The sequence below is a fragment of the Oncorhynchus masou genome, chromosome 31 (genome assembly GCF_036934945.1).
Source record: "Oncorhynchus masou masou isolate Uvic2021 chromosome 31, UVic_Omas_1.1, whole genome shotgun sequence".
Taxonomy (NCBI): domain Eukaryota; kingdom Metazoa; phylum Chordata; class Actinopteri; order Salmoniformes; family Salmonidae; genus Oncorhynchus; species Oncorhynchus masou.
In genome coordinates this window covers 61,441,593-61,467,553 of record NC_088242.1, presented here as the reverse complement: position 1 = coordinate 61,467,553, position 25,961 = coordinate 61,441,593, and the positions used below count along the sequence as shown (strand labels likewise).

Below are 25,961 nucleotides of genomic sequence, written 5' to 3'. Positions count from 1 at the left end.
GATGGCATCGTGAGGTAGGATAATTGTGGATATATTGAAGCAACATCTCAAGACATCAGTCAGGAAGTTTAAGCTTGGTTACAAATGGGTCTTCCAAATGGACAATGACCCCAAGCATTCTTCCAAAGTTTTGGCAAAATGTCTTAAGGACAACAAAGTCAAGGTATTGGAGTGGCCGTCACAAAGCCCTGACCTCAATCCCATACATTTGTGGGCAGAACTGAAAAAGTGTGTGCGAGCAAGGAGGCCTACAAACCTGACTCAGTTACACTGGCTTTGTCACGAGAAATGGGCCAAAATTCACCAAACTTATTGTGGGAAGCTTGTGGAAGGCTACCCGAAACGTTTGACCCAAGTTAAACAATTTAAAGGCAATGCTACCAAATACTAATTGAGTGTATGTAAACTTCTGACCCACTGGGAATGTGATTTCTCTCTACTATTATTCTGACATTTCACATTCTCAAAATATAGTGGTGATCCTAACTGACCTAAAACAGGGAATTTTTACGAGGATTAAATGTCAGGAATTGTGAAAAACTGAGTTTTATGTATTTGCGTAATGTCTATGTAAACTTCTGACTTCAACTGTATGTGAGAATGCTACTCATTGACTACAGCTCAGCGTTCAACACCATAGTGCCCTCTTAGCTCATCACTAAGCTTAGGACCCTGGGACTAAACACCTCCCTCTGCAACTGGATCTTGGACTTCCTGACAGGCCGCCACAGGTGGTAAGAGTAGAGAACAACACATCCGCCATGCTGATCCTCAACACGGGGGCCCCTCAGGGGTGGGTGCTCAGTCCTCTCCTGTACACCCTGTTCACTCATAACTGCATTGCCAGGCACGACTCCAACACCAAGCTTAAACAACAGCCCAATCAACGATGAGACAGCCTATAAGGAGGAGGTCAGAGACATGGTCTTGTGGTGCCAGGACAACCTCTCCCTCAATGTGATCAAGACAAAGGAGATGATTGTTGACTATAGGAAAAGGAGGACCAAGCACACCCCATTTTTGTCATTGACGGGGCTGTCGCGGAACAGGCTGAGAGCTTCAAGTTCCTTGGTGTCCACATTACCAACAAACTATCATGGTCCAAACACACCCAGACAGTAATGAAGAGGGCACAACAAAGCCTATTTCCCCCTCAGGAGACTGAAACAATTCGGCATGGGTCCTCATCCTCAAAAGGACCTCTGTGTCAGAGGAAGGCCCTAAAAATTGTCAGACTCCTGGCACCCTAGTCATAGACTGTTCTCTCTGCTACAACACGACAAACGGTACCGGAGCGCCAAGTCGAGATCCAAAAGGCTTCTTAACAGCTTCTACCCCCAAGCCATAAGACTCCTGAACAGCTAATCCAAGGGCTACTCAGACGCCTCTCTTACTCTGCTGCTACTCTCTGTTTATAATGAATGCAGAGTCACTTTAGTAACTACCTACATGTAGATATTACCTCAACTAACGGGTGCCCCCGCACATTGACTCTGTACCGGTACCACCTGTATTTTGCCTTGTTATTTTGCTGCTGCTGTTTAATTATTTGTTACTTTTATTTTCTATTTTTTTTACTTAACACTTGTTTTAAAATCTTAACTTCTTCAAGCATTGTTGGTTAAGGGCTTGTAAGTAAGCATTTCACTGTATTTGGCGCATGTGACATACAATTTGATTTGAATGGTCCACCACCCAAAGGACATCTCAATATAAGGAAGGTGCTCTTGATGTTTTGTTCACTGTGTATCTGAACAATACATAAAAAACATTTTTTTGCATAAATGATTGTGAAAGATGTCTTTAATGACCACACCTTTGATTACACATGGGATAGAAATTATATTTCCAGTCAATTTTGATGGGTGTATTGCATACTGTGAAAACAGTGTAATGTACTATCATTTACAGTACTGTAGCATATACTTTCTTTGCTATTGGATTAACTGGTTGTTAAAACAAGTAAATTGAGAAGATATTGTTTCAGTGATTAAATCAAACTGTTCTCATGGTATTTCACTTACCTATATTTTGAATATAAGACTTACTGTGTTAGAAGTGTTACCAGTTTGGCATTTTGTACTAGAGTTTGAGAATTCACTGCGTACTTGTGAAAATAGCAGCAACGTGATTGGGGGAAAAAAACGGTATTATCTTGATATTACTTCAGTCAAGACAACCAAATAGAATCTCATCAGATTATATGACTTTACCTGCTGGGTAGTAGTTTTTTTTCTTTGCTTAATGAAAAACTCATCACTAACTCAACTGAGGGCTCCTGCCGGCTTTTTCCGTCTGACCTGACATATTACTCTTAACATTGTTGTTCCTGTGTGTCCTCTGTTAGGATGACCTGTTGTCTCTGAAGGTGGGCAGTGTGCTCCACCACCTCAGCATCAAAAGAGCCATCCAGGTGCTACGCCTCAACAACTACGAGCCCAACTGCCTGCGCCGACGGCCCTCCGATGAGGTTAGGCCACTGGAACACTGGTCGTTTTCATTAGGCAACAAACGCAAGACAACTGACTGAAACAGGGCTTATTGTTTCTTTCCATTGTTTTAACTTGTTTTCTGGTGTGGGCCCTAATGAACACAACCCTGGTTCCAGGGATACATGAACACTTGTCAATGCTACTGTTACTGTTGTGAAGGCTCATGTCCTCACCCATAACCTCTGGCCACGTCCCTCCGTTGCCACTCACCTCACCTGTCTTCACTTTGCTCATTAGCACCCTTGACTATTTAAGCAGTAGTTTCTCCCTCTAGTCTTCCTTATTCCTGTTGGTGAATGCATGGGGCGGCCAACTTATATTTTCCTTTCAATGTTGTGCTTGATGGACAATAAACATGTTGAGCTCCTGTTGGAGAAACTCCCCGCTGAGCAGTTTAGCGAATTCAAGCATTTCATCTGTACAGTCGTGGCCAAAAGTTTTGAATGACACAAATATTAATTTTCACAACGCCTGCTGCCTCAGTTTGTATGATGGCAATTTGCATATACTCCAGAATGTTATGAATGGTGATCAGATGAATTGCAATTAATTGCAAAGTCCCTCTTTGCCATGCAAATTAACTGAATCCCCCAAAAACATTTCCACTGCATTTCAGCCCTGCCACAAAGGACCAGCTGACATCATGTCAGTGATTCTCTCGTTAACACAGGTGTGAGTGTTGACGAGGACAAGGCTGGAGATCACTCGGTCATGCTGATTGAGTTAGAATAACAGACTGGAAGCTTCGAAAGGAGGGTGGTGCTTGGAATCATTGTTCTTCCTGTGTCAAATATGGTTACCTGCAAGGAAACACGTGCCGTCATAGTTTCTTTGCATAAAAAGGGCTTCACAGGCAAGGATATTGCTGCCAGTAAGATGGCACCTAAATCAACCATTTGTCAGATCATCAAGAACTTCAAGGAGAGCGGTTCAATTGATGTGAAGAAGGCTTCAGGGAGCCCAAGAAAGTCCAGCATGCGCCAGGACCGTCTCCTAAATTTGATTCAGATGGCCCGGTATCAAAAAGACAGCAAAGAAGCCACTTCTCTCCAGGAAAAACATCAGGGACAGATTGATATTCTGCAAAAGGTACAGGGATTGGGATGCTGAGGACTGGGGTAAAGTCATTTTCTCTGATGAATCCCCTTTCCGATTGTTTGGGGCATCCGGAAAAAAGCTTGTCCGGAGAAGACGAGGTGAGCGCTACCATCAGGCCTGTGTCATGCAAACAGTAAAGCATCCTGAGACCATTCATGTGTGGGGTTGCTTCTCCGCCAAGGGAGAGGCTCACTCACAATTTTGCCTAAGAACACAGCCATGAATTAAGAATGGTACCAACACATCTTCTGAGAGCAGCTTCTCCCAACCATCCATGAACAGTTTGGTGATGAACAATGCCTTTTCCAGCACGATGGAGCACCTTGCCACAAGGCAAAAGTGATGATGAACTGGCTCGGGGAACAAAACATAGACCTTAAAAACTCCCCAGACCTTAATCCCATTGAGAACTTGTGGTCAATCCTCAAGAGGCGGGTGGACAAACAAAAACCTTCAAATTCTGACAAACTCCAAGCATTGATTATGCAGGAATGGGCTGCCATCAGTCAGGATGTGGCCCAGAAGTTAATTGACATCATGCCAGGGCGGATTGCAGAGGTCTTGAAAAAGGGTCAACACTGCAAATATTGACTCTTTGCATCAACTAAATGTAATTGTCAATAAAAGCCTTGGACACTTATGAAATGCTTGTAATTATACTTCAGTATTCCATAGTAACATCTGACAAAAATATCTAAAGACACTGAGACAGCAGAGTTTGTGAAAATTAATATTTGTGTCATTCTCAAAACTTTTGGCCATGACTAGATCTAGCACAGGTGCTGTATCCTTCAACCTACCAGACTTTGCCACCTGGCTCCAGGCAGAGGTGCCTGCCTCGACACAGAACAGCATCAGGTCAACAGCGTCACTCCCCTCGCCGGCCCATCCAAGGCACTGCATCTTCCATACCAGACTGGTCAGGTTGAGTCGTCAGCCATCATCACCCCGTATACCCACATGTGCAACCTGCTATTCAGCTGATCACCACATTAGTAGATGTGCACACTTCAGACATTACCAATGACCAGACAGTAAACTGGATCGAGAACCTCAAGAGATGCTGGTGCTGTGCCTGAAACCACCAAGCTGAAAAATGCGATCAATCCACAACATTATCCTGCATCCTTTCCCCATGTGCTCCTGTGTTTGTGTGAAATAAAACCCCACTATTTGGATTCCTGCTTTATCTCGTTTTATTTGCATTCTTATCGATGTGCCATGGTGGCACTTTGAACTCTGAACCAGTCAAACCTCTTTATAAAGTCCACCTTTTCTATAGTTACTGTACCATCCCCTTTTTGTTGTTTACTCATTCTCTACTTGTTCAATCTACACAAGTGTTATCATATCCTGTCGCTCAGTCATGTGTTGTGTTGATAAACACATTATGTTCTCCTGATTTGTCAGAACAATATCACACCAGCAGAGATCTCCCAGTGGACCAATCACAGAGTAATGGAGTGGCTGAGATCAGTAGACCTGGCGGAGTACGCCCCCAACCTGAGGGGCAGCGGTGTGCACGGGGGACTCATGGTGAGAGAGAATGATCCGATTTAATGTGGCCCAAAATTGTCTTTAATTGTGGGCCACAAGTTTAAACTCGAATATCTAAAACCAGATAGAGACTGTGTAGAAATAATGATGGGTTATTTTGTCTGAAACTTTGATTATTTATAATTTTATCTTTATAATGAGAATGGGATGCGTCTCAACCTATCCCACATATCATAATGTTCCCTCTTCCCCCAGGTGCTGGAGCCTCGGTTCAATGTGGAGACCATGGCCCTGCTGCTGAACATTCCCCCCAACAAGACCCTGCTGCGTAGGCACCTGGCCACCCACTTCAACCTGCTGGTGGGTTCTGAGGCCCAGGGGCTCAAACAGGATTATCTAGAGAACCCCGACTACACCCTGCTTACAGCCACCGCCAAGGTCAAGGTAGGGGTCAAAGGTAGTGCACAATATAAGAAATATGGTGCTATTTTGGATGCAGCCATGGTTTTACTGTAGGTAGGGTTGAGGAGTGATGGAGAAGGGGAAGATGTGGGTTTGGCTGTGGTAAGATATTGTTTTGGTTATTAACTTTAGTCACAATTCATAATCATTTGAGAATTGATCTGTTTCCCACCAGCTGAGGAAGATGACGTTTGGGAGCTTTGGCAGCCTGAGAAAGAAGAGGCAGGATGAGAGTGAGGAGTATGTCTGCCCCATGGACGTGGAGATGCCAAAGGGACGTAGCTTCCAAAAAGGCTATGAGCTCTACGAGGACGATCTGGACCGGCTAGAACAGGTCAACTTCCGGTTTGGTCCCAGATCTGTTTTTGCTGTCTTGCACAACTCCTATGCTGATTGTAGCCCACGCATTTTAGCCCAACATTTCTCTGTAGTAGCGGCATTGTGCTCAGTACACATAAGTTCTCCAAATAATAAATAAGTCATCACATCAATGTTCTCTAAATGTTTAGAGTTTGGTCGTCAGTACCGTGACAGGAGATGTATTGAACACTGAGGCACACTGTGCCTACTTAGTGTTCAGCTGCTTTGAAGGAATACACAAACAGGTTTACTAACAGGTGTTTTTAGAAGTGTTGAGTGTCAAAAAACGTATCTGTTATTGTAGATGGAGGACTCCGAGGGAACTGTGAGGCAGATTGGAGCCTTCTCTGAGGGCATCCAAAACTTGACGGTATGAAGGAAACTATCTTGTGTTAGTGTTATGTTGATATGGTTTGTGGATAACAATATGTCACTATATTTGGGTAGTCCCATATAGATGATCAACAGATGGTCATGCAATCAACAAACTATCTGTTGATAAGCAACATCTTGCAAGGTTATGGTTAGGTTTAGAATAAAGGTTAGGGTAAGGGTTAAAGTTGAGGCTTAGGGTTAGTGGATAGTTATTTCAAATGTTGTTGACAGAGTATTGAACATCTACTAAGGACTACCCAAATAGTTGTACTAAACAATATTTTAGAGTATAAGAGGCCTTTGTGATATAAATATGGGAATATTTCAGTGTTTTTTTTTACAGTTCTCCTCTAGTATTCATTCTTATTTTCCTGTATTTCCTGTCTGTTTCCAGAGCATGCTGAAAGATGACGAATTCTTCAAAGAGATCTCTAACTCTCCCAACCCCAGCGTAACAGATGACGATTCCAACATTTGAGGCCAGCGCCATGGGACTAGCCGACCAGGATTGAAATACAATTTGGAATCATTTAAAATACTTCAGCTATGCTTGATTGAGCTTGCCTTTTGGGATGGAATGCATAAAAGTGGCACTCCAGGCAGTCTAAAGCAAACACTCAAAGTTTTTCTGAACCAAGGTGTGCCACTAGCACACACCGACTCCACCGTACCCCCCAACTCTCCGTACCCCCCAACATCTCTCCATACCCAACAACTTTCTGTAACTCCCAACAAACACCATATCTCCTTTTAGTATTTTGGGTTAAAACATTAAAGAAATTCAAAAGTCCATGTCTGTTGTCATGTGAACTGATACACTGTTGTTTTTTAAGGTGCTGTCAAAGCTAAAATACCACCTCTGCAGGATTAACAATTCAACTCGCCCCTGTCTACCCAATAGCAGGTCAGTTATCAATCCTCATTAATCCCTACAGATCTGATAGATCCTTCTCTGCCTTACCTCTGAGCTAGTCTACATCAAGGGACTGTTCCTCAAGCTCAACAGTAAGGGCCTTACAGTAAAGTGGGCTATCCCCGAAGTAGAGTGCCTACGCTCCCTCACCCTGAACCTTATAAACCCGGCGTCTTCTCAGGATTATCCGGGCCAGAGTGTCAACCTCAGCACACTGAACGGGTCTCCCTCCTCTGGGTTGGCTTTTAGCTGAGAGACACCCCTTCCTACGACTCCTACCAATGCACTCAGTACCTATAGTTCGGGTCCCATGTTCCTTTATACAAGCAACTCGGGTTTCCTATGGAACGATTAACCAAGAAAATTAGCTAGAGATCCTCAAATAATCAAGCATATTTCATAAACCTAGAGTAAAACGACATGCAGTTGTATGACTGATGACACAGGGTTTTAGAACAATAAAGTGAGTTTATTAAAAATTCCCCAATCAATCACAAATCATTTATAAAGCAAACATTTACTGTAAATTTAAATTGATAGACAACCTTCAGCACCCTTAACTAAATCCCTGTTGGGGTGTTCCAATAAAATGTTTTGTCTGTTACAATTTTATGAGAAGCACATGATTTAATAACAAGAAAAAGCTTCTACAACTCTCAACAGTTTTTTTGGCTCCCCCCCCCCAGGATGATCAGTCCCTCCGAAGGCGTCTAGAAACTCTCTAACAGCTACTTTACCACACCTCTATCAATGAGGTAACCTTAAGGATTCCTCCGAGAATGTTACTTTCAATTAACTGGGTATACCTAAAATGTAAATGTGATAAGTAAACAATGTTTTTTTTAAATATATTGTAGGCTATAAAGCTACAGCATTAGTGGTTAACACCTTATGTGGCCATCGTACAAAAAGGTGCTTTTTCAGCCCCCTTAACTCCCACTTTTTCTCACCTAAATTGCATGTCAATCCGCTTCACCCCTAAACGTTCTAACCTGGAGATTGATCAAGCTAACATCCTTAAACTCATTTTTAAACTTAATTTTTTTTCACATTACCATTCCCCACTTGGCACCATATTAATCCCCCTCCAACTTAACTAATTACTCCCATTACCTTTTAAATATCCAAAAATGTAAACATTTAATCATTACATTTCAACATTATAACCTTCCATTAACAATCTCCAACAGGCCCTAAGGCCTTGTTCCTCTAAACTTAACAAACATAGTCTATATGCATCATACCTTAAAGTAAACATCACATTATCTCTTTTACTGGATGACTTAACTCACACATTGTTAACCCTCGTACTAAATGATTCTAATCACCCTTTAATCACCTCTGCCACTATACATTTCTCCATGCTTTCAAAATTTAACATTTAACCTTTAATCAATTTATTTATTTTACTTATTTTATTTTCCTTAGTCAACGTCAATTCTCTCTCAATATTCATTATTCTCTCTCGTGTGTGTGAGTGTGTGAACGAAACATCTTGAGTGTGGGCAAATGTTTCTCTAAAATGTCAAAGAACTGGGCCTTAGCCAACTACTATTGACAGTACAAGTCCATTTTAACTGTCCTATTTGGAGAGGAATTATTTCAGAGCAATATGCCACCATAATTTGCCTACCAGCTGGATACTGGAGACGTTTGTACTCATTGTGTTTATACTAGCCATCTTTCTGTGGAATTTAAATATTAAAGTGAGCCATATCAATATCTGATAAACCCTTTTTTTACATTAAGATGTAATGTAGGGCTTTTGCAAAGTCTATGTCATTTTAAAGAATATGTTTGGCTTTTTAAGAGTCACTGTCGGAGGATGAAAAACATTGTTATATGCTGTGCAGTTTTGCCCAAGTTAAATGAATTCCCCAAGACAGCTGCTATGGTTTACAAAGAAAACCAGACTATTTCAGCTGCAACTTCTTTATTCTTTCAGCACATCTCGCAATATCCTAGACACTCCCAGTAATGGTGTTTATTTAAATGCATTTGCACCTATAATGTACAGTTCAAAGCACATCATTCCTTTTTAAAGTGTCATTGCATGTTATTGAAGCCTTTCTAGTTGCCAAAATGTTGTACACCTGCTAACGGAATATGGATTTCTTGTTTATTAGAATTTGTACTGAGAACTATTCATAAATATTGCCAGATCGCATAGTTATTTTGAGAATACCGTAGCTAGCCTGGGTGCCAGTCTGTTTCTGCTCTCTTGCCAACTCCTTTATGGAATTAGATTGGCAAGAGAACAGAAAGTGACGAACTCAGGCTGTTGTAGCATGTTGAAAGAGTTGAGCGATAAAGCAATGACACTGTTATGCAACACCCTAACCACATGAGGATAAAGTTGGTACTGTGTACTGGTTGAGTTTTTACCCATTTCTCGGGTCAATAAATTCATTGAAACTGTCTGTCTAATTTCTCAAGTAGAATTGGATATTTAGAACGTATAGCATATAGGTTTGTTTTGCAATTCAGATTCATTACCATTTAAAAGCCTTTACCTCTCCATGTTTGTAAAGACTCTTATTTTTGTTAACGCCAAGCCAATAAAGGGATACATGACAGTCACAGACCATTTGTACAGTAGTTGCCCAACTTGAACAACGTATGCTGTTTCCTGTGTGTACTTTAAGATAAAGGTTTGACAAGCCACTATTTGCAGAATGATGACCAGATAAAACACATTTCAAAGATATTAAAGCAGAATAGAGGGTCAGGACAAGAGCATTGCAGCGTCCTCGGTTCTGTTCAGGCAGAAGTAGAGTAGGCTGCTGTGTGTGCCATGTTCTTTATGTAAAACTACCTCATTCACAGCTAGCTGCTGTTGATGTCGTCTGGACAATGTATTTTGTGTGGCAATCACCTTGATCATCCATCATGATATAGTGGTCCTGAGCTAAACTAGGGATATAACCTCAACTCTATAATGAACAATGACTAGAGAGGTTTCATTGAAGGAGAAAAATAACACTGAACTCATCTAAGGGTCTTGTAAATTTTGTGAAGGGTTTTAGTATTTTCCATTGTCTCTAATGGGGAAACTCTTTCAATAGCGCCAGACTAAAAATGTTGCTCTAAGTTCAATTTGAGGTTTCAGTTGAAGATGTCTGCCATCATGGACCTGGGAAGCTCTCAGAAGCTGACTGAGGAGATGCAGAGGGGCATCCAGTCTGAGGTCTTCCGGGCATCTCTTTATACAGCCTGCCAGCTGAGGGCCTTCCTTTCTGTAAGTGCAGATCGTAATGTACAAGTTATATTAAAAAAATAAATTTAAAAAAAGTAAACATTGATGGAATATTGTACTTGATGTGGTGTTTCCTTTGTGAATATTTGTGGTGCATTTTGTCTAATATAATTTCAGATAATGTTAGTTGGTTATTCACTGTGTCTGGGTGTGTTTTATGTATTTTGTACAGCGCACGTGCACAGAGTAGAATGATCTGTGGTTGCTGCGTTGCATGGCGTGCTATCCATGCTGTTTACCAATCAGGTACATTTGTGAAATTATTAGTATATTGCGCATTGTAATTTTCATGTTGTAAACTATTTTTGGTAACTATGGATTTCCCAGTCAACAAGCGCCAAACCAGCGTGCGCGTGCAGAGTAGAATGATCTGTGGAGGCTGCATTGCATGACGTGCTATCCATGTTTCCCTATCAGATAATACACTTGTGACTGGTGCTACATGCTGGAGTCCTTGTCAATATTATTCATAACACAATGGAAGAAGAGTACTCTTACACAGTACATTAAGAAAAATTGATTTATTTGTATTTTATTTAACCTTTATTTAACTAGGCAAGTCAGTTAAGAACAAATTCTTCTTTACAATGAGAATTTGGGACTTTTGTGGTAGTGGAAGAAGTTTAACTTTTTTAACTTAAGCCAAGCAGTTAAATATTGTCAAAGTGACATTTAGTAAAATAATTGGTCTTATTATTTTGATAGTGGGGCACATATTTCATTACAAATAACTACTCTGACTAGCCTACTACACTTTTATACGCCTCTCCTACTAGAATACCACAGTATATTCAAACTGTAACAAAAGAGTACAGAAGACAAGGAGGCATTGTTGTAAAAAAAAAAAATATTTGACAAAAATGGCTCCCCCATTGTTATAATTTTCAAGTTCCATGGTAGTTATTCAACAGTGGGAAGTTAGCTAAATTAGTTGATGTGGTTACTAAAACAGCTGTACCTCCTGATTGGTGTTAGATATTTATGTTCTTATTTCAGATATGAATAGCAGAGAAGTAGACCAAGGTGTCATAACCGCTAAGTTTGTCTAGCTTGTTGGGAAAGTGGTCAAAATGGCTGGTGTTTGTAAAAGTTGATACAAAAAGATGTTGATGTGGTTACTAAAACAGCTGAATCGTTTGATCCTATGAATATATTTGTGTTCCTATTTCAGATTTGAATAGCAGAGAAGTAGACATGTCATATTCTCTAACGTTTTGTCTAACTTGTTGGGAAAGTGGTCAAAGTAGCTGATTTGTGTCAAAAGTTACATTGTTTACACTGAATGTTGGAAGTCATGATGTCACAATGGGCCCTTTAGATTGTTTAGGAAATCCCATTAAAGTGGATGGAGGACAAGTGTAATAGTATAAAAGCTATCCAAAAAGTTAGATGGAAGCACACTATTCCAGATCAGTGTTTACGTTTGAAAGTTTGAATGGCGTTTATAGCTTAAACCAGGGGTGTCAAAGTCAAATGGACGGAGGGCCAAATAAAAAATTTAGCTACAAGCCGAGGGCCGGACTGTTCGAATGTTCATTGAAAAAATTTTAAATGACGCATATAGTCTAGTGAACCTAATTGAACCTACTGAAAACCTAACAAATATATTCCAATATGATCAGATAAATAAAGCAATATTTTCTTATGGCTCTGTCAGTAATCTTTAATTTTCAACAGACACAAAAGACAAATTTCCTTTATATAAAAATCCCCATAACATGAACATTAAATGAAAGAAACCGGTATTCAAGGCACCATCAGTAGCCTATATTTTCTATTTTAGCAAAAGTGGGCTAAATTTACTTCAAAGAAAAAAACAATAATAGCAATTTTCTATCATCCACTCAACTGAAATATTTTTAAAATATAATTGGATTGAAATACAATAAAATAAAGTGCAAAAATCTATTAATCAAAAACAACACTTTGTTTAAGGAGAAGTAACATGCAGTGAAAACAAATATTAAACTTTAACTTTTAAACTTGAACTCTCTAAATATGTGATTGCACAGTAATTTCACTTGTTTGAGGTTGAGGGTGATACTTGGTGGTGTCCCATCTTTTCCACAAGTTCATCAATGTTCGGGGTAAGGCTCTGAGCTGAGGAAATCCTCAGAATTGAGTGGAAGCAGTAAGTCGACTTCTGTGTGATGTTTTGTTCAGGTTCATCAAAGAAAAAAGTTGTTCACAATGTGCTGCCAAACATAGACAACGTTTGAGCAGCCTGGATGCGCAGCTGGGGCATTGTGTCGGGGAGGAAACGGGCGAACTCCGCAGCACCCACTGCCGCATATTTTGCCCTCAGTGCATCATTGCATTGGAGGTCAATCAACTCCATTTGGAGGTTTGGTGGTGAACGTCAGCAAATGGGTTGAATTCCAACCTGCTTTTTTGTGCTTCAAAGTTCGGCGTCGAAAGTCAGCTAATCAAACTGTGCGCTAACGCACTGGTAGAGAGCTTCTTTTCATGGTCTGGCAGCTGGGAAAGTGGCTCAAATTTTCTTTCCGCATCTGCGTCTCCCACAGAGTCAGTTTGGTTTTAAATGCCTTCACTGTACTGTACATATCAGAGATGACATGATCCCGAAGCTGCAAGTTCATTGCATTCAGATGACTCGTAATGTCACACAGAAAAGCCATTTCACACAGAAACATTTCGTCTCGGAGTTGTGTTGTGTCTTTCCCTTTGCTGTCCAAGAACAGACAAATCTCCTCACGAAGCTCGAAACATCTTTGAAGCACCTTTCCCTGGCTTAGCCATCGCACCTCTGTGTGATAAGGCAAATCACCATGCTCCGTTTCTAACTCCGTCAGAAATGCCTTGAACTGGCGGTGATTCAAACCTTTGGCTCTGATAAAGTTAACTGTGCGCGTGATGATGCTCATTACATGATCCATTTTCAAATTTACCGCAAAACGCTTCCTGGTGTATGATACAATGATAAGCTGTCAGCTCACCTGTCGCGTATCTTTTCCCGTATCTTCGCCACCAGTCCGCTCCTGACACATTGCTCCGTAAACCCACGAGTTTTTCCCAAGGCAGCTCCATCTTCTTCATACAAATCATGCCCCGTAGTTGTGCCATGCATAGGACGTAAAGCCAAAAACTCCTCTGTCACGCTTAGGCTGGAGTCCACTCCGCGGATGAAAATTGACAACTGGGCAATGTCAGAAATGTCGGTGCTCTCATCCACAGCCAAGGAATATGCAATGAAATCTTTTCCCTTTTTCACAAGCTGCTCTTTTAGATTGATGGACAACTGGTCTACTCTCTCGGCAATGGTGTTTCTGCTCAGACTCACATTTAAAAAGAGTTGCCTTTTTCTGGGCAAACTTCGTCACAAACTTTAATCATGCAGTTTTTGATGAAATCCCCTCCGTAAATGGCCGGGCTGATTTAGCGATCTCTTCTGCCAAAATAAAACTGGCCTTGACAGCAGCCTGGCCTTGTGATTTGGCTTTTTTGAACAGAGCCTGTCGAGATTTGAGGCCTCGTTTTAATTCCTCTGCCTTTTGTAGCCTTTGTTCCATGTCCATATTCTTGTTTTTGTCCGCGTGTTTCGTTTCATAATGTCATCTCAGATTATACTCTTTCAGTACCGCCACACTTTCTCCACACAGAAGACACACAGGTTTTCCAGCTAAACATATACTCCGACGCCCACCTTGTTTGAAACCCCCGGTTCTCAGTGTCCACCTTCCGTTTTGCCATTTTTGATGGGTATCTGAAAGTTAATTTTACTGACGACTGCTGTGCCAATAAATATTGAAATGAAGCAGCCTACTGCTCGGTGCGTCACCGTTGCATTGTGGGAAATGTAGTATTGGTGCGTGTAAAAGATCTGCGGGCTGCCGGCTTGCTGCGGTCTGCGGGCCGGTTCTAATAATAAATCAAGATCATCCCAGGGGCCGTAAAAAACCTTCTCGCGGGCCGGATGTGGCCCCGGGGCCTTGACTCTGACATATGTTTAAACGGTGTAAGAGGAGTAGCGTGCATAAGAATAAGAACTATGACGAATATTTAAAGTTGGGACTTTTGCGTCAAGTCACAACTAAGTGGGCATATATTATACAATCCAGGTATTATAAAGCTCTTAGAGACTTACCCCAAAACACTCACAGCTGTAATCGCTGCTAAAGGTGATTTTAACATGTATTGACTCAGAGTTGAATACTTATCTAATGAAGATATATTCACTTTTTTTCTATAATTTTTCTTCCACTTTGAGATTAGAGTTGTGTGTGTGGATCGTTGCCAAAAAGGGATAATTAAATAATTTTAATCACACTTTGTAACGTGTGTAAACAAAATGTGTAAAAGGTCAAGGGGTGTGAATACTTTCGGAAGGTACTGTAATTATTTTATGCAAATGGAGGATATGATGAATAAGTGGTGTATTTGAGTTATAAAAAAGGAAAACATAATGACAAGATGTCGTGATTTGACATCAGTGAGAAGAGCGAAAATCTATTCTCTAAAATAAATGGAATATAAAATGAGACAGGAATCTATTTCCCATTTATTTTATTTTCATAACGATTGCAGAATAAATTCCTCATGTTTTCTGGCCATGATGGATTCATATTTCCGAAGTATCCATACAACAAATTACCATACACATCTCTCATTTCATTGGGCCTATAGTAGCCTAGTAAATAGATAAGCTATGCACGTATTTCAAATGTTGCTGTATGATATTCCATAGGCAGCACAGTTTATAATAGGCCTATAACCTACAGTTGAATTAGACAGGTGAACATGCAGACCATATATCTTATACTTTGAAGTATGAATGCTACTACTGTATGTTGTCACGCCCTGACCTTAGAGATCCTTATTGATTCTCTATGTTTGGTTAGGTCAGGGTGTGACTCGGGTGGGAGAATCTGTTTTCTATTTCTTTGTTGTTTTTGCCTAGTGTGGTTCCCAATCAGAGGCAGCTGTTTATCGTTGTCTCTGATTGGGGATCATATATAAGTTGTTATTTTCTGTTTAGTCTCTGTTACCTGACAGAACTGTTCGCTTTCGTTTTGTTACTTTGTTCGAGTGTTTTTTGATTAAAAAAAAACAATCATGAACACTTTTCACGCTGCGCTTTGGTCCACTCTTTCCGACGACAGGCGTTACATATGTAGCCTACTGTAATTTCATTATATATTTGTATCCTCGATGATGTTTCAGAATTCGCGGGCAGTCCAGCATATTTAGGTTGGGGGAAAGTCCATGAGAAACATTGTTGAATTGAAACGTTCTGCTGACAGGTCCACAACAATGTGTTATTTTCGCTTTCAGGAGCTGTCAGTCCTTTGCCAAATACAGCATAAGTTACTGCTAAATATCAAAACATTCTGCCCACACTTCTACAAAATGATCATTTCTCTTTCTTTTAGAAACTGCCGTGGCCTAATTCCAATAGTTCCAAGTTATACAGCAAATAAAGGGCTTATTGTCACCATAAATTGTGCATGAAGGGCGTTTTCCAGGCAGTTAAAATGCTTGTTCATGCAGTCAGTGTTAGGATGGGTTGGATTTGTAAGCGGAAAACATCCGTATGTATGGGGTGCGCCAAATTCACAAATATCAATATATTTAGACATACATATTCTTTTCAGAAATGGCACATGCAGATATTTAGTGTGACAACGTAATATGCTAGTTAAAAACGTTAAAAATACATACTATCAAAGGAGTGCAGAAAGGATAAATAAATATGGCATTGTTTGATTCCCTGTGAACCATGTCCTCACATCAAACAGCAATTAATTTGTATAAGGAGGGAAGACCAGTTCTGTCATTTCATATATGCAAGATAAAAATATATATATTTTTAAACATAATCTACAGGGTTTCAAACATTTATCAAACACAAACTCACCTTTGTTGCATTCATGACTAGCAAAAGTATAACTTATCTCCACAGTCTCTGAAGGTACGCTGGATGTTTTCCAAGTCGATTGCACAGGTGAAAAAAGGAAAACATTTGTGCATATCCACATCTCCACTGGCTGTGATCTTCAAAAACTTGTCACTATGAAGTACTTTGCCCTGGTGACACTTGGATCCTCCCCTTGTACTGGTGTTGTATGTTCATGCAAAGTGTAGTGTGCAAACTCTGGAAAATAATCCTCTATTTTAGATTTCCCCGCCAACACCTTCTCTGCTAGCAGGTCCTGTTTGTTCAAAAAGAGGAGGACAGGACGGTCGATTGTCCGCATTCTGCGCCAGAGGTTCTCTAAGTTGTTTAGTGCCTCCTGCAGTTGGTTGGTCTGATTGTCTCCCTGACACACCATATCATAGCTGCTGCTGTCCACCACTAAAATATAGGCAGACTGGTCACAAAACACTCTCCTTGCGGATCTCCATCCACCTCTGCCATTGAACAAATAAAAAACGTATTCTCCTACTCTGAAATATGTCTCAAAAATGCCTGAAGCTTTTTTGTGTTGCATGTATTGCATTAATTTCTCCTCCGCAGTTAATTCTGTGTCCAACAATCGCATCTGATTGAATATTGTGCTTTTCCCTGAGTCACAATCTCCTAGTAGTAGGAGCCTGTGAGATTTATAGTATTGCTGTTTATCTTTTTTAAGCTGTTTCTCAATCCTTTTGTTTGCTTCTCTCCGTGCCTTCTCCTCTTCTTCTCCACATTTGCCTTTGGTCTTATTACCAATGCCAAAACAAGCCATCTTCCTAAAAAAAAATACAATAAAAGGAGGTAAAGTAATAAGTAGCCTTGTCTGGGCCAGAAAGGCCCATGGGCAGGAGCCTATTTCTGTAGTGTGAGGCAGCTTGATGTACAAGTACACACAGGACAGGATGCTAGTCTATTGCAGGGCCTTCCCCCTAATCCATTTAATGAGTGCCAAACAGGGAGAAAATGAAAAGGAGGGGAAATGGTACATTAATTATGCTAATTGCTAGACTGATCAGAGAAAAAAATACCTCAAGATTTGTGACAGGTGTAAAAGAAAAACGTGTTCTTCAATCAGATTATGAGGAATTGAGAAAACGGCACAAAAAAAAGACCCCACGAAAAACACTGTTTGGGTATAGGACTTTTTCACCAAAGATGTACTATTTTTAGTTCTAAAAAGCGACATTCCCTCCACCACAGCCAGATGGGTAAAACAAATGGAATATCACAGCAGATGAATCAGACCTAGCTCTAGTCCAGGGCACCGTTCGGCTGCGTACTCTCACGAACAGAGGCAATGTTGTTGTGGTTGTGGCGCCATGTTCCAAAGCTAATTTTGACCAACCTTCTTCCGAGTGTTTTGTTGTAGCCTTACCACGTTATTCTGGTTTAGTCACGCTTTTTATTTTCACTTCTTGTCACGTTGTTTGATTTTGGATTAGTCTCAAGGCAGTAATTGTTTTAGAATATGATTCGAGACAAATATGGTCCAAAGTAGCCTGGAAACGAGTCTTTTTAGCTACTATAACATTCAACTCCTTCCTCTCTGAGTCATGTGTGTTTCGCAAGGAGTACCTAGGTGCAAAGTTCTTACTTGCTCTGTCGTAGGATGTCCCTTGGGGGTATCCTCACCTATGTAGGACATGCGAGGGTTGGGTTAATAAACATGCTGGAGCAAGAACCTGGTTGTCGCGCGTCCTTATTTTAGATCATACTACATTGTGTCAGAAGTGGTTTTAAAATTAACATAAACGTGAAGGACGTACCAAGTAAATCATACATTCAGGCTGTTTCAAAGCAGGGAGGGCACAGTGTTTGAGATAAAAACAGCGCGTATCATTATTTTGCTAACTAACGAGCAAGGAGTACGTTACTGCTAAGCAACATGTTGCAAGAGGAAGAAGCTGGCCGGATTTCAGGGTTTGCGACTCAAAGTTCAACGGGCTCTGGCGCAAACACGGACAAGCCCTGTGGCTAGTGCTGACGGATTTCGCATTCGTCCCCCGGATAATTTTGTTTGTATGGACATTAAAAACGGTCCGAAATGGATCAGGCGCTTTGAAAGGTACAGGGTAGCATCCGGCTTAAACGTGAAAAATGAGGCATTTCGAGTTAATACACTGATCTACTCTATGGGTGATGAAGCCGAGGATACATTAAATGCTTCAACGTTGACCGAGGAAGAGAAACTTAACCACAGTGCCGTTAAAGACTGTTTTGAAACGCATTTTGTAGGGAGACACAACATTATTTTTGTGAGAGCTAGGTTTAATATGCGCCAACAGGAGCAGGGTGACACCACCGACAGTTTTGTCACAGCTGTTCACAAACTAGCAGAACATTGACAGTTTGGCGCGCTCAAGGAAGAGCTGATCCGAGATCGGATTGTGGTCGGAATAAGAAATATAACTTGATGAAAAGTTAGTTGGATTCCCAATTTACCTTGTCCAAAGCTGTAAACCAGGTTAGGCAGAGTGAGACAATAAAAAGACAGCAGACGATACTGCGCGACAGCAACTCCTCGCAGAACGAAGAGAGTGAGGAAATACATGCATTTTCAGAGCTAAAAAAACGGAAGGGAACACAGAACAGAGACAGACGTGGAGAAAACAATCACAGACAGCACCAGTAGCTAGTTCAAGTGTTTGTCGCAAATGTGGGAAATCCCCTTTCCACAGATGGAAAGATTGCCCAGCAAAGGATGCGGAATGCAGGAAATGTCATAGGAGAGGACACTTTTCAGCTGTCTGTCGATTAAAGCAAATGCATGAGGTCTCAGAGGAGGCACAGCAGGACAGCATCTTTCTGGGAGAAGTAAAGGAAAACAATGCGGGCTGGCATTCAGACATTAAACTCAATGTGGAGGTTGTGTCATTTAAACTAGACACTGGGGCAGCAGTGACAGCTATCCCGACTAGGCTGTATAGCTATATCTGGTGTTAGAGTTGCGTAAATTCGAATCTGGTATCAGGATAAATATAACAATGAGTCACCGATTTTATACTATGTATTTTTTATTAGCTAAGTAATAAATGGCAAATGCAACTTTCGTATATACGGGCTCTCTGTAATACCACGCAGGGCAGAACAGAGAACTGACAGGATGTATGTAAACAGTATTCTTTATACTGTGATAGGCCAACAGACGTGTTGAAACTATGTCTATCACAGTAGAGACTGGGCGTGGTTTAAACTTGCCCAGCCTATTGCAGGCGCTCAGGCGGGTCCCCGCCTCTTGGCGCTTCTTGGAGTTCTCTGTCCTCGATGTATAGATCCTTCCTGTTCTGGTATCGCAGCCTAGTTAGAACAGTTGCTCAGTTCCTGCTATTGCTATAGTGTTGTTCAGTATTTTTCCATCTCAGTTAAACCTCGTGATGACCACCCCTCCCTATCACAACTTTGTAAGATACAGCAAGTCACACCATGTGCTCAATATTGTTACATACAAACACAAGGACAAAGCATCTGCTGGGCTGTTATCTACAGATTTGCAACATCCAGGTCACACCATGTTACTCAGTTCTTGTCACACAAACAGGCAAGTAGCAAGCAATAGTTTAATCTCATAATGATGCTCCAGTGCACAAATGCAGACACCTCACACAACCAACATCAGATGATATTTAATCATATATATATACTAAAGGCTATAATGTAAAACACAGGATCCAACACTGGCCTTTTGCTCTCTACAAACAAATAACTGTACGGGCCCAGTAATAAGATTTTACCAGTGGTAGGGCACTTAGGTGATTAAACTGGAGAGTAAAGACTAAAGTGCCATCCAGCCTGTCTTCATCATTGACTCTCGAGCCAGACCGTTGATGGGGCTGCCAGCATTTGAAGCATTGCAACTCATTGAGAGTGTGAGCGAATTAGAGGACCCAGGTGAGGTTTTTAAAAAGAAATTCCCAAAAGTATTTTCTGGTCTAGGAAGGATAGAAGGTGACTACAAAATCCGCCTGAAAGAGGATGCTGTCCCCTACGCCCTTACCACCCCCCGCCGGGTGCCTATCCCTTTATTGGCCAGAGTAAAGGAAGAGTTGGGGAGGATGGAAGAAATTGGGGCAGTGTCTAAAATAGAGAGTCCCACAGACTGGTGTGCAGGGATGGTAGTGGTCCCAAAAGCCAATGGGGAAATAAGGATCTGTGTGGACATGACTAAATTGAATGAGGCACTCTGCAGAGAGACACATCTTACCATCAGTGGAGCAGTCACTTGCTCAGTTGGATGGCTCACAAGTCTTCACAAAGCTGGATGCCCGCTCAGGTTTCTGGCAGATACCGCTGTCATCAGAGAGTAGGACACTCACAACATTTATAACACCGTTTGGCCGTTACTGTTTTAATGTTTTTCCATTTGGAATCGCTTCCGGCCCTGAGCATTTCCAAAGACGCATGTCCCAGCTGTTGGATGGGTTGAGTGGCTTCATAGTCCACGTGGAAGGGACAGAGCAGAACATGATGTAAGGCTCACAGCAGTTCTGAACCAACTCCAGGAGACTGGCCTGACACTCAATGAAAAATTAACTTTTGCACAATCAGAGGTCTTGTTCTTGGGACACAAAATCAGTGCAGCTGGAATAGAGCCGGACCCAGAGAAGATCAGCGCCATCACAGATATGCCCAGACCCCAGAATGTGGCTGAAGTCAGGACCTTCTTAGGCATGGCCACATATGTGGGTAAGTTCCTCCCACAGTTCTCAGATACAACCAAACCTCTGAGAGACTTACTAGCCAAAGAGAATGACTGGTTATGGGGTCACATGCAACAGGTAGCGTTTGACAAAATCAAAGGAGATCTGGCCTCACAGAGAGTGCTGGCCCAGTACCGTCCCCACGCTAAGACAAAAGTATCAGCAGATGCATCATCCTTTGGGCTAGGGGCGGACCTCACACAGATGCAGGACAACATGGAGTGGCGTCCAATAGCTTACATCTCCCGAAGCTTATCCGACACAGAGCAAAGATATGGTCAAGTGGAGAAGGAGGCGTTGGCTATCACATGGGCTTGTGAAAGGCTCAGCCAATACCTTATTGGCCTGCAGTTTACAGCAGAGACTGACCATAAACCGCTGTTGGCTCTGTTAGGGACAAAAGCACTGGACGACTTGCCTCCCAGAGTTCTGCGCTTCCGCCTCAGATTACTGAGATTACAAAATTGTGTATGTGCCAGGGAAGGCACTGATCACAGCAGTTGAACTCTCCAGGGCCCCAATTAAACATCCATTATCAGAGGAGGAGCAATGGCTAGAGGGTGAGGTACAGGTGTCCATTAATGCAATAAGGGACAGTCTACCTGCATCTCAGACCAAACTGCAGCAGATTGCAGAGGAGCAACAACGAGACCATATCTGCCAACAGATAGTGCAAAAAGGGATAGCCCAGGCAGGAGGAACTGCCTCAGCTGCTGAAGCCCTATTGGGTTCACCAAAGTGACTTCCACTGTAATGGAGACCTTCTCATGAAAGGACAACGGATAGTTATCCCAGAGACTCTACAACAAGAAATGCTAGACGGAGTGCATGATGGACACATGGAGATAACCAAATGCAGACTGTGGGCTCAACAGTCTGTGTGGTGGCTTGGTCTGAGTACTCAGATTGCCAAGCTAGTGGCCCAGTGTGAGGTCTGTACAAAATGTCAACCTTGTCATCCGGAGCCAATGATGTCAACGGAGCTGCCAAAACGGCCATGGCAAAAGGTAGGGGTGGATATGTTCTATTGGAAGAATGACACTTATCTGCTAGTGGTAGATTACTACTCAAGATGCATTGAAATAGCAAAGACACCCATAACCACATCAGCTAGTGTTATCAATGGATTAAAGTCAATTTTTTCCCAGGCAAGGGGTCGCTGAGGTCCTGGTTACAGATAACGCTCCCCAGTTCTCTGCGAGCTCCTTTTCTGCTTTTGCCGCAGAATATGACTTCATACATGTGACCAGCAGCCCCTACCATGCACAGAGTAATGGTGAGGCAGAGAGAGCTGTGAAAACAGTCAAGGGACTGCTGAAAAAGAACAAGGATCCATACAGGGCTCTGTTAGCTTACAGAGTTACACCACTGCATCATGGGCCGTTGCCTGCTGATCTCCTGATGGGCAGGAGATTGCCTGTCTCGCCGGCTCAGCTTAAACACAGAGGGCCTAACAGGAAGGCCTTCGCTGAGAGGGACAAACGGCTGAAACAAACGCAAACTGGAGACTTTAATCGGAGACACCGTGCTAAGGAGAGGCCAGAGTTGACCGAAGGTCAACGCGTGTGGATTACAAACTCAAAGACACCAGCAATAGTGCTGAGGAAAGCGGATGCCCCACGCTCCTATGTGGTGGACACAGGCTCAGGAGAGGTATGAAGGAACAAAACACACCTCAGAGCTCTTCCAGATCTACCAGCCACACAGACGGAGGCCACAGAAAATGCACGAAAAGAGGGTGAAGGAGAGAGAATGAGGAGAGAGAATTTCAGTTATGCTTCAGTGGTTATGCATGTTGAGTTCTTGTTCATGGGAGAGGGGAAGATGTAGTAGGATGACCCTTGGGGGTATCCGTACCTATGCAGGACATGCGAGGGTTAGGTTAATAAACAGGCTGGAGCTAGAACCTGGTTGTCGCGCGTCCTTATTTTAGATCATACTACAGCTCTATTGTGAATGTAGTATAGGCTACCCATATTCAGTCTGGCTGATACGCGATCCACATGACTACACAGCAAGCATAGACAGGCCTACATGAGTAATGCCTCAATCACAGCGACAGTGCTTTGCCATTTGGTACACTAGAAGTATGTTTATTTCTAATGGAATGCTGTGTTTGCCTTGCAACGTTGTATTGGAGAGGCGGTTTCAGTGCGTTCTGTGTGATGCATTGTGACGACCCTCCCACTCTGTCTGCCATATTCTGTCTTTGTTCTTGATGCCGGTGGGGGGAGTTGGGGGGTTCGTCAGCTACATGGGAAACACCTGGGCCCGGTGTGTCCCAGGATAAATACACCACTTCCCCATTCATGGAAGAAACTCTCTCCTTTATAGATTTTGTTGTGTTTCTTGGTGTTTTTTTGGTTGTTTGCTTTAGCATCTTTCAACACCCTGCATTATCACATTCATGCCTGCAAAACACTCACTTACACTACTGATTACTGATTACACACACCATTGTATATTATACTTAGTTACTCATTTAATAAATATATATTTTGTTACTCCTTATCTCCACGTTGTCTCCCTTTTGTTACGGGCTTTGAGCCGGTTCATGACATGCATAAATTGGATTTTTCCAACGTTTGCGTCAAACTGTATGTGTAGACGGCTTGACAGAAATGTAAGCAGAAAGTGAATGTTGAACTTTTGTTGTACACATATCCAGATGATGCTGCTTACCAATTTGCACAATACATCTGTCAGTGTGATCGAGGCATAAGGCTATTCACACACACACACACACACACACACACTGCTTTGGACTGGGCATTCAACCAGGCCAGTTTGCTTCAGAATTAGGCCTACACCACATAACCTTTCTTTCGACTGCACTGGAACATAAAAGGACACATCTGATACTCAGGGCATGCATGTGTGGGATATAAAACTATGGACTTGTGTTGTAAAGTCTGAGTTAACAAACATGTTTCAGAAGAGTAAGGACAGTTTAACTTTATTATTAACTCACTGTCCGATTTCAACAGCACTACAGTAGTGACTCCTAGATACTGCTCATGTTCATAAATCATTAATCAAAGTGTCATTTGTTTATAAGCCATGTCATGAAGTGTAAATTAAGCATATGTGTGCGGTATGTGGTAAACACAAGCTTAGGAGATACTATTAGTTTTGTTCTATGAGATTATCTTTATCAGCTAATGTTAATTTTTAAGAATTTATATAATAAAAAACAGAAATCACAAAGGATTCATAATAAAGGATTCATAAAGGTCATGTTAACTGACTGCTATTATCTCATAGAACAAAACATATAAAACCCTATTCTTAAATTCCCACATTCAATCTCCATTCATTTTTCCCATAAGGATGGCTGAACGAACCAGAGGTAACTTATTCCCGGGTTTTAGGACTACAAGCTGGCGTGCTCAAATAACAGCCAGTTAGGATACTTAATTGCTTTGCTATGCTACTCAAATGTTTTCCTCTCATTTATTAAACATCTTTAGAAATGCAATGGCCTTATTCAAAATAGCCCATGTTTTGGTCCTTAAATGTAAGTAGGCCGACTGTCACGCCCTGATCTGTTTCATCTGTCCTTGTGCTTGTCTCCACCCCCCTACAGGTGTCGCCCATCTTCCCCATTATCCCCTGGGTACTTATACCTGTGTTCTCTGTTTGTATGTTCGTCTTGTTTGTCAAGTCAACCAGTGTTTTGTCTCAGCTCCTGCTTTTCCCCCCAGTCTCTCAGCAGGGGTTCAAACTGTAGAACCCAGTTCCTAAATTTGAATATAAAAATAGATTTTATCAAACAAACTATGCTACATTGTATCTCTGGGACCCTCAGGATGACAAATCAGAGCAAGATTACTGAATGTAAGTACATTATTTACCTTCAGAGGTGAATGTATCAAACCAGTTGCCGTGATACATTTTTTTGTGCACTCTCTTCAAACAATAGCATGGTGGCCTCCCGGGTGGCGCAGTGGCCTAGGGCACTGCAGCGCTAGCTGTGCCACCAGAGACTCTGGGTTCGCGCCCAGGCTCTGTCGCAGCCGGCCGTGACCGGGAGGTCCGTGGGGCGACACACAATTGGCCTAGCGTCGTCCGGGTTAGGAAGGGTTTGGCAGGTAGGGATATCCTTGTCTCATCGTGCACCAGCGACTCCTGTGGCGGGTTGGGCGCAGTGCACAGTAACCAAGGTCACCAGGTGCACGGTGTTTCTTCCTGCACATTGGTGTTGCTGGCTTCCGGGTTGGATGCGCGCTGTGTTAAGAAGCAGTGCGGCTTGGTTGGGTTGTGTTTCGGAGGAAGCATGGCTTTTGACTTTCGTCTCTCCCGAGCCCGTATGGGAGTTGTAGCGATGAGACAAGATAGTAACTAACAATTGGATACCACGAAATTGGGGAGAAAAAGGGGGTAATTGTTTTTAAATAATTTTTAAAACAATAGCATGGTGTTTTTTTCACTGTAATAGCTACTGTAAATTGGACAGTGCAGTTAAATTAGCAATAATTTAAGCTTTCTGCCAATATAAGACATGTCTACATCCTGGGAAATGTTCTTGTTACTTACAACGTCATGTTAATCACATTAGCTCAACTGTCCCGCGGGGGGCACCGATCCCGTAGAGGATATAATAATAGTTAATTTTAGTATACTGTAAACAAAATGTATCATTTCAGTTGAGTGTACTTGCGGGCTAACCAACAACTGTAATGATGTATTTGAGACAACAAGTGCTTAATGTGGAAATGTATTTATGTTCTCAATAAACATTAAACAATAAACATTTGAAGAGCTTACACGTTGTCAACAATCTAAGCCAACCCTGTATGTTTTGCCCCATAGTTGTGCACGCATTGGTTTTTGAAATCTGGAAGTGACATACTTCCTTCTTCATGAATGATGCAACGTGATAGAATATAGACGCCAG

The 25,961-nt window shown here is 41.9% G+C and overlaps 1 protein-coding gene, 1 long non-coding RNA gene and 1 pseudogene across 6 annotated transcripts in view; 2 read left to right on the top strand and 1 right to left on the bottom strand.

The window, feature by feature from the left end:
• Positions 1-9,781, top strand: part of LOC135524233 (liprin-beta-1-like) — a 76,203-nt gene extending 66,422 nt beyond the window's left edge. For all 5 annotated transcript variants that reach the window (XM_064951592.1, XM_064951591.1, XM_064951590.1 and 2 more), the window contains 6 exons: positions 2,348-2,470; positions 5,001-5,126; positions 5,343-5,531; positions 5,725-5,883; positions 6,214-6,279; positions 6,679-9,781. In XM_064951592.1, the coding sequence (XP_064807664.1) occupies positions 2,348-2,470; positions 5,001-5,126; positions 5,343-5,531; positions 5,725-5,883; positions 6,214-6,279; positions 6,679-6,762 (747 nt within the window). In that variant the 3' untranslated portion in view covers positions 6,763-9,781. The remainder of the gene's footprint in view (positions 1-2,347; positions 2,471-5,000; positions 5,127-5,342; positions 5,532-5,724; positions 5,884-6,213; positions 6,280-6,678) is intronic.
• On the bottom strand, positions 7,646-18,147 carry LOC135524234 (guanine nucleotide-binding protein G(s) subunit alpha-like; annotated as a pseudogene).
• Positions 18,148-19,096: 949 nt separating this feature from the next.
• LOC135524236 (uncharacterized) lies at positions 19,097-23,575 on the top strand. Its single transcript, XR_010452920.1, has 2 exons — positions 19,097-22,071; positions 22,213-23,575. It is a non-coding gene; the product is annotated as an uncharacterized LOC135524236 (long non-coding RNA).
• The last annotated feature ends 2,386 nt before the right edge of the window (positions 23,576-25,961 follow it).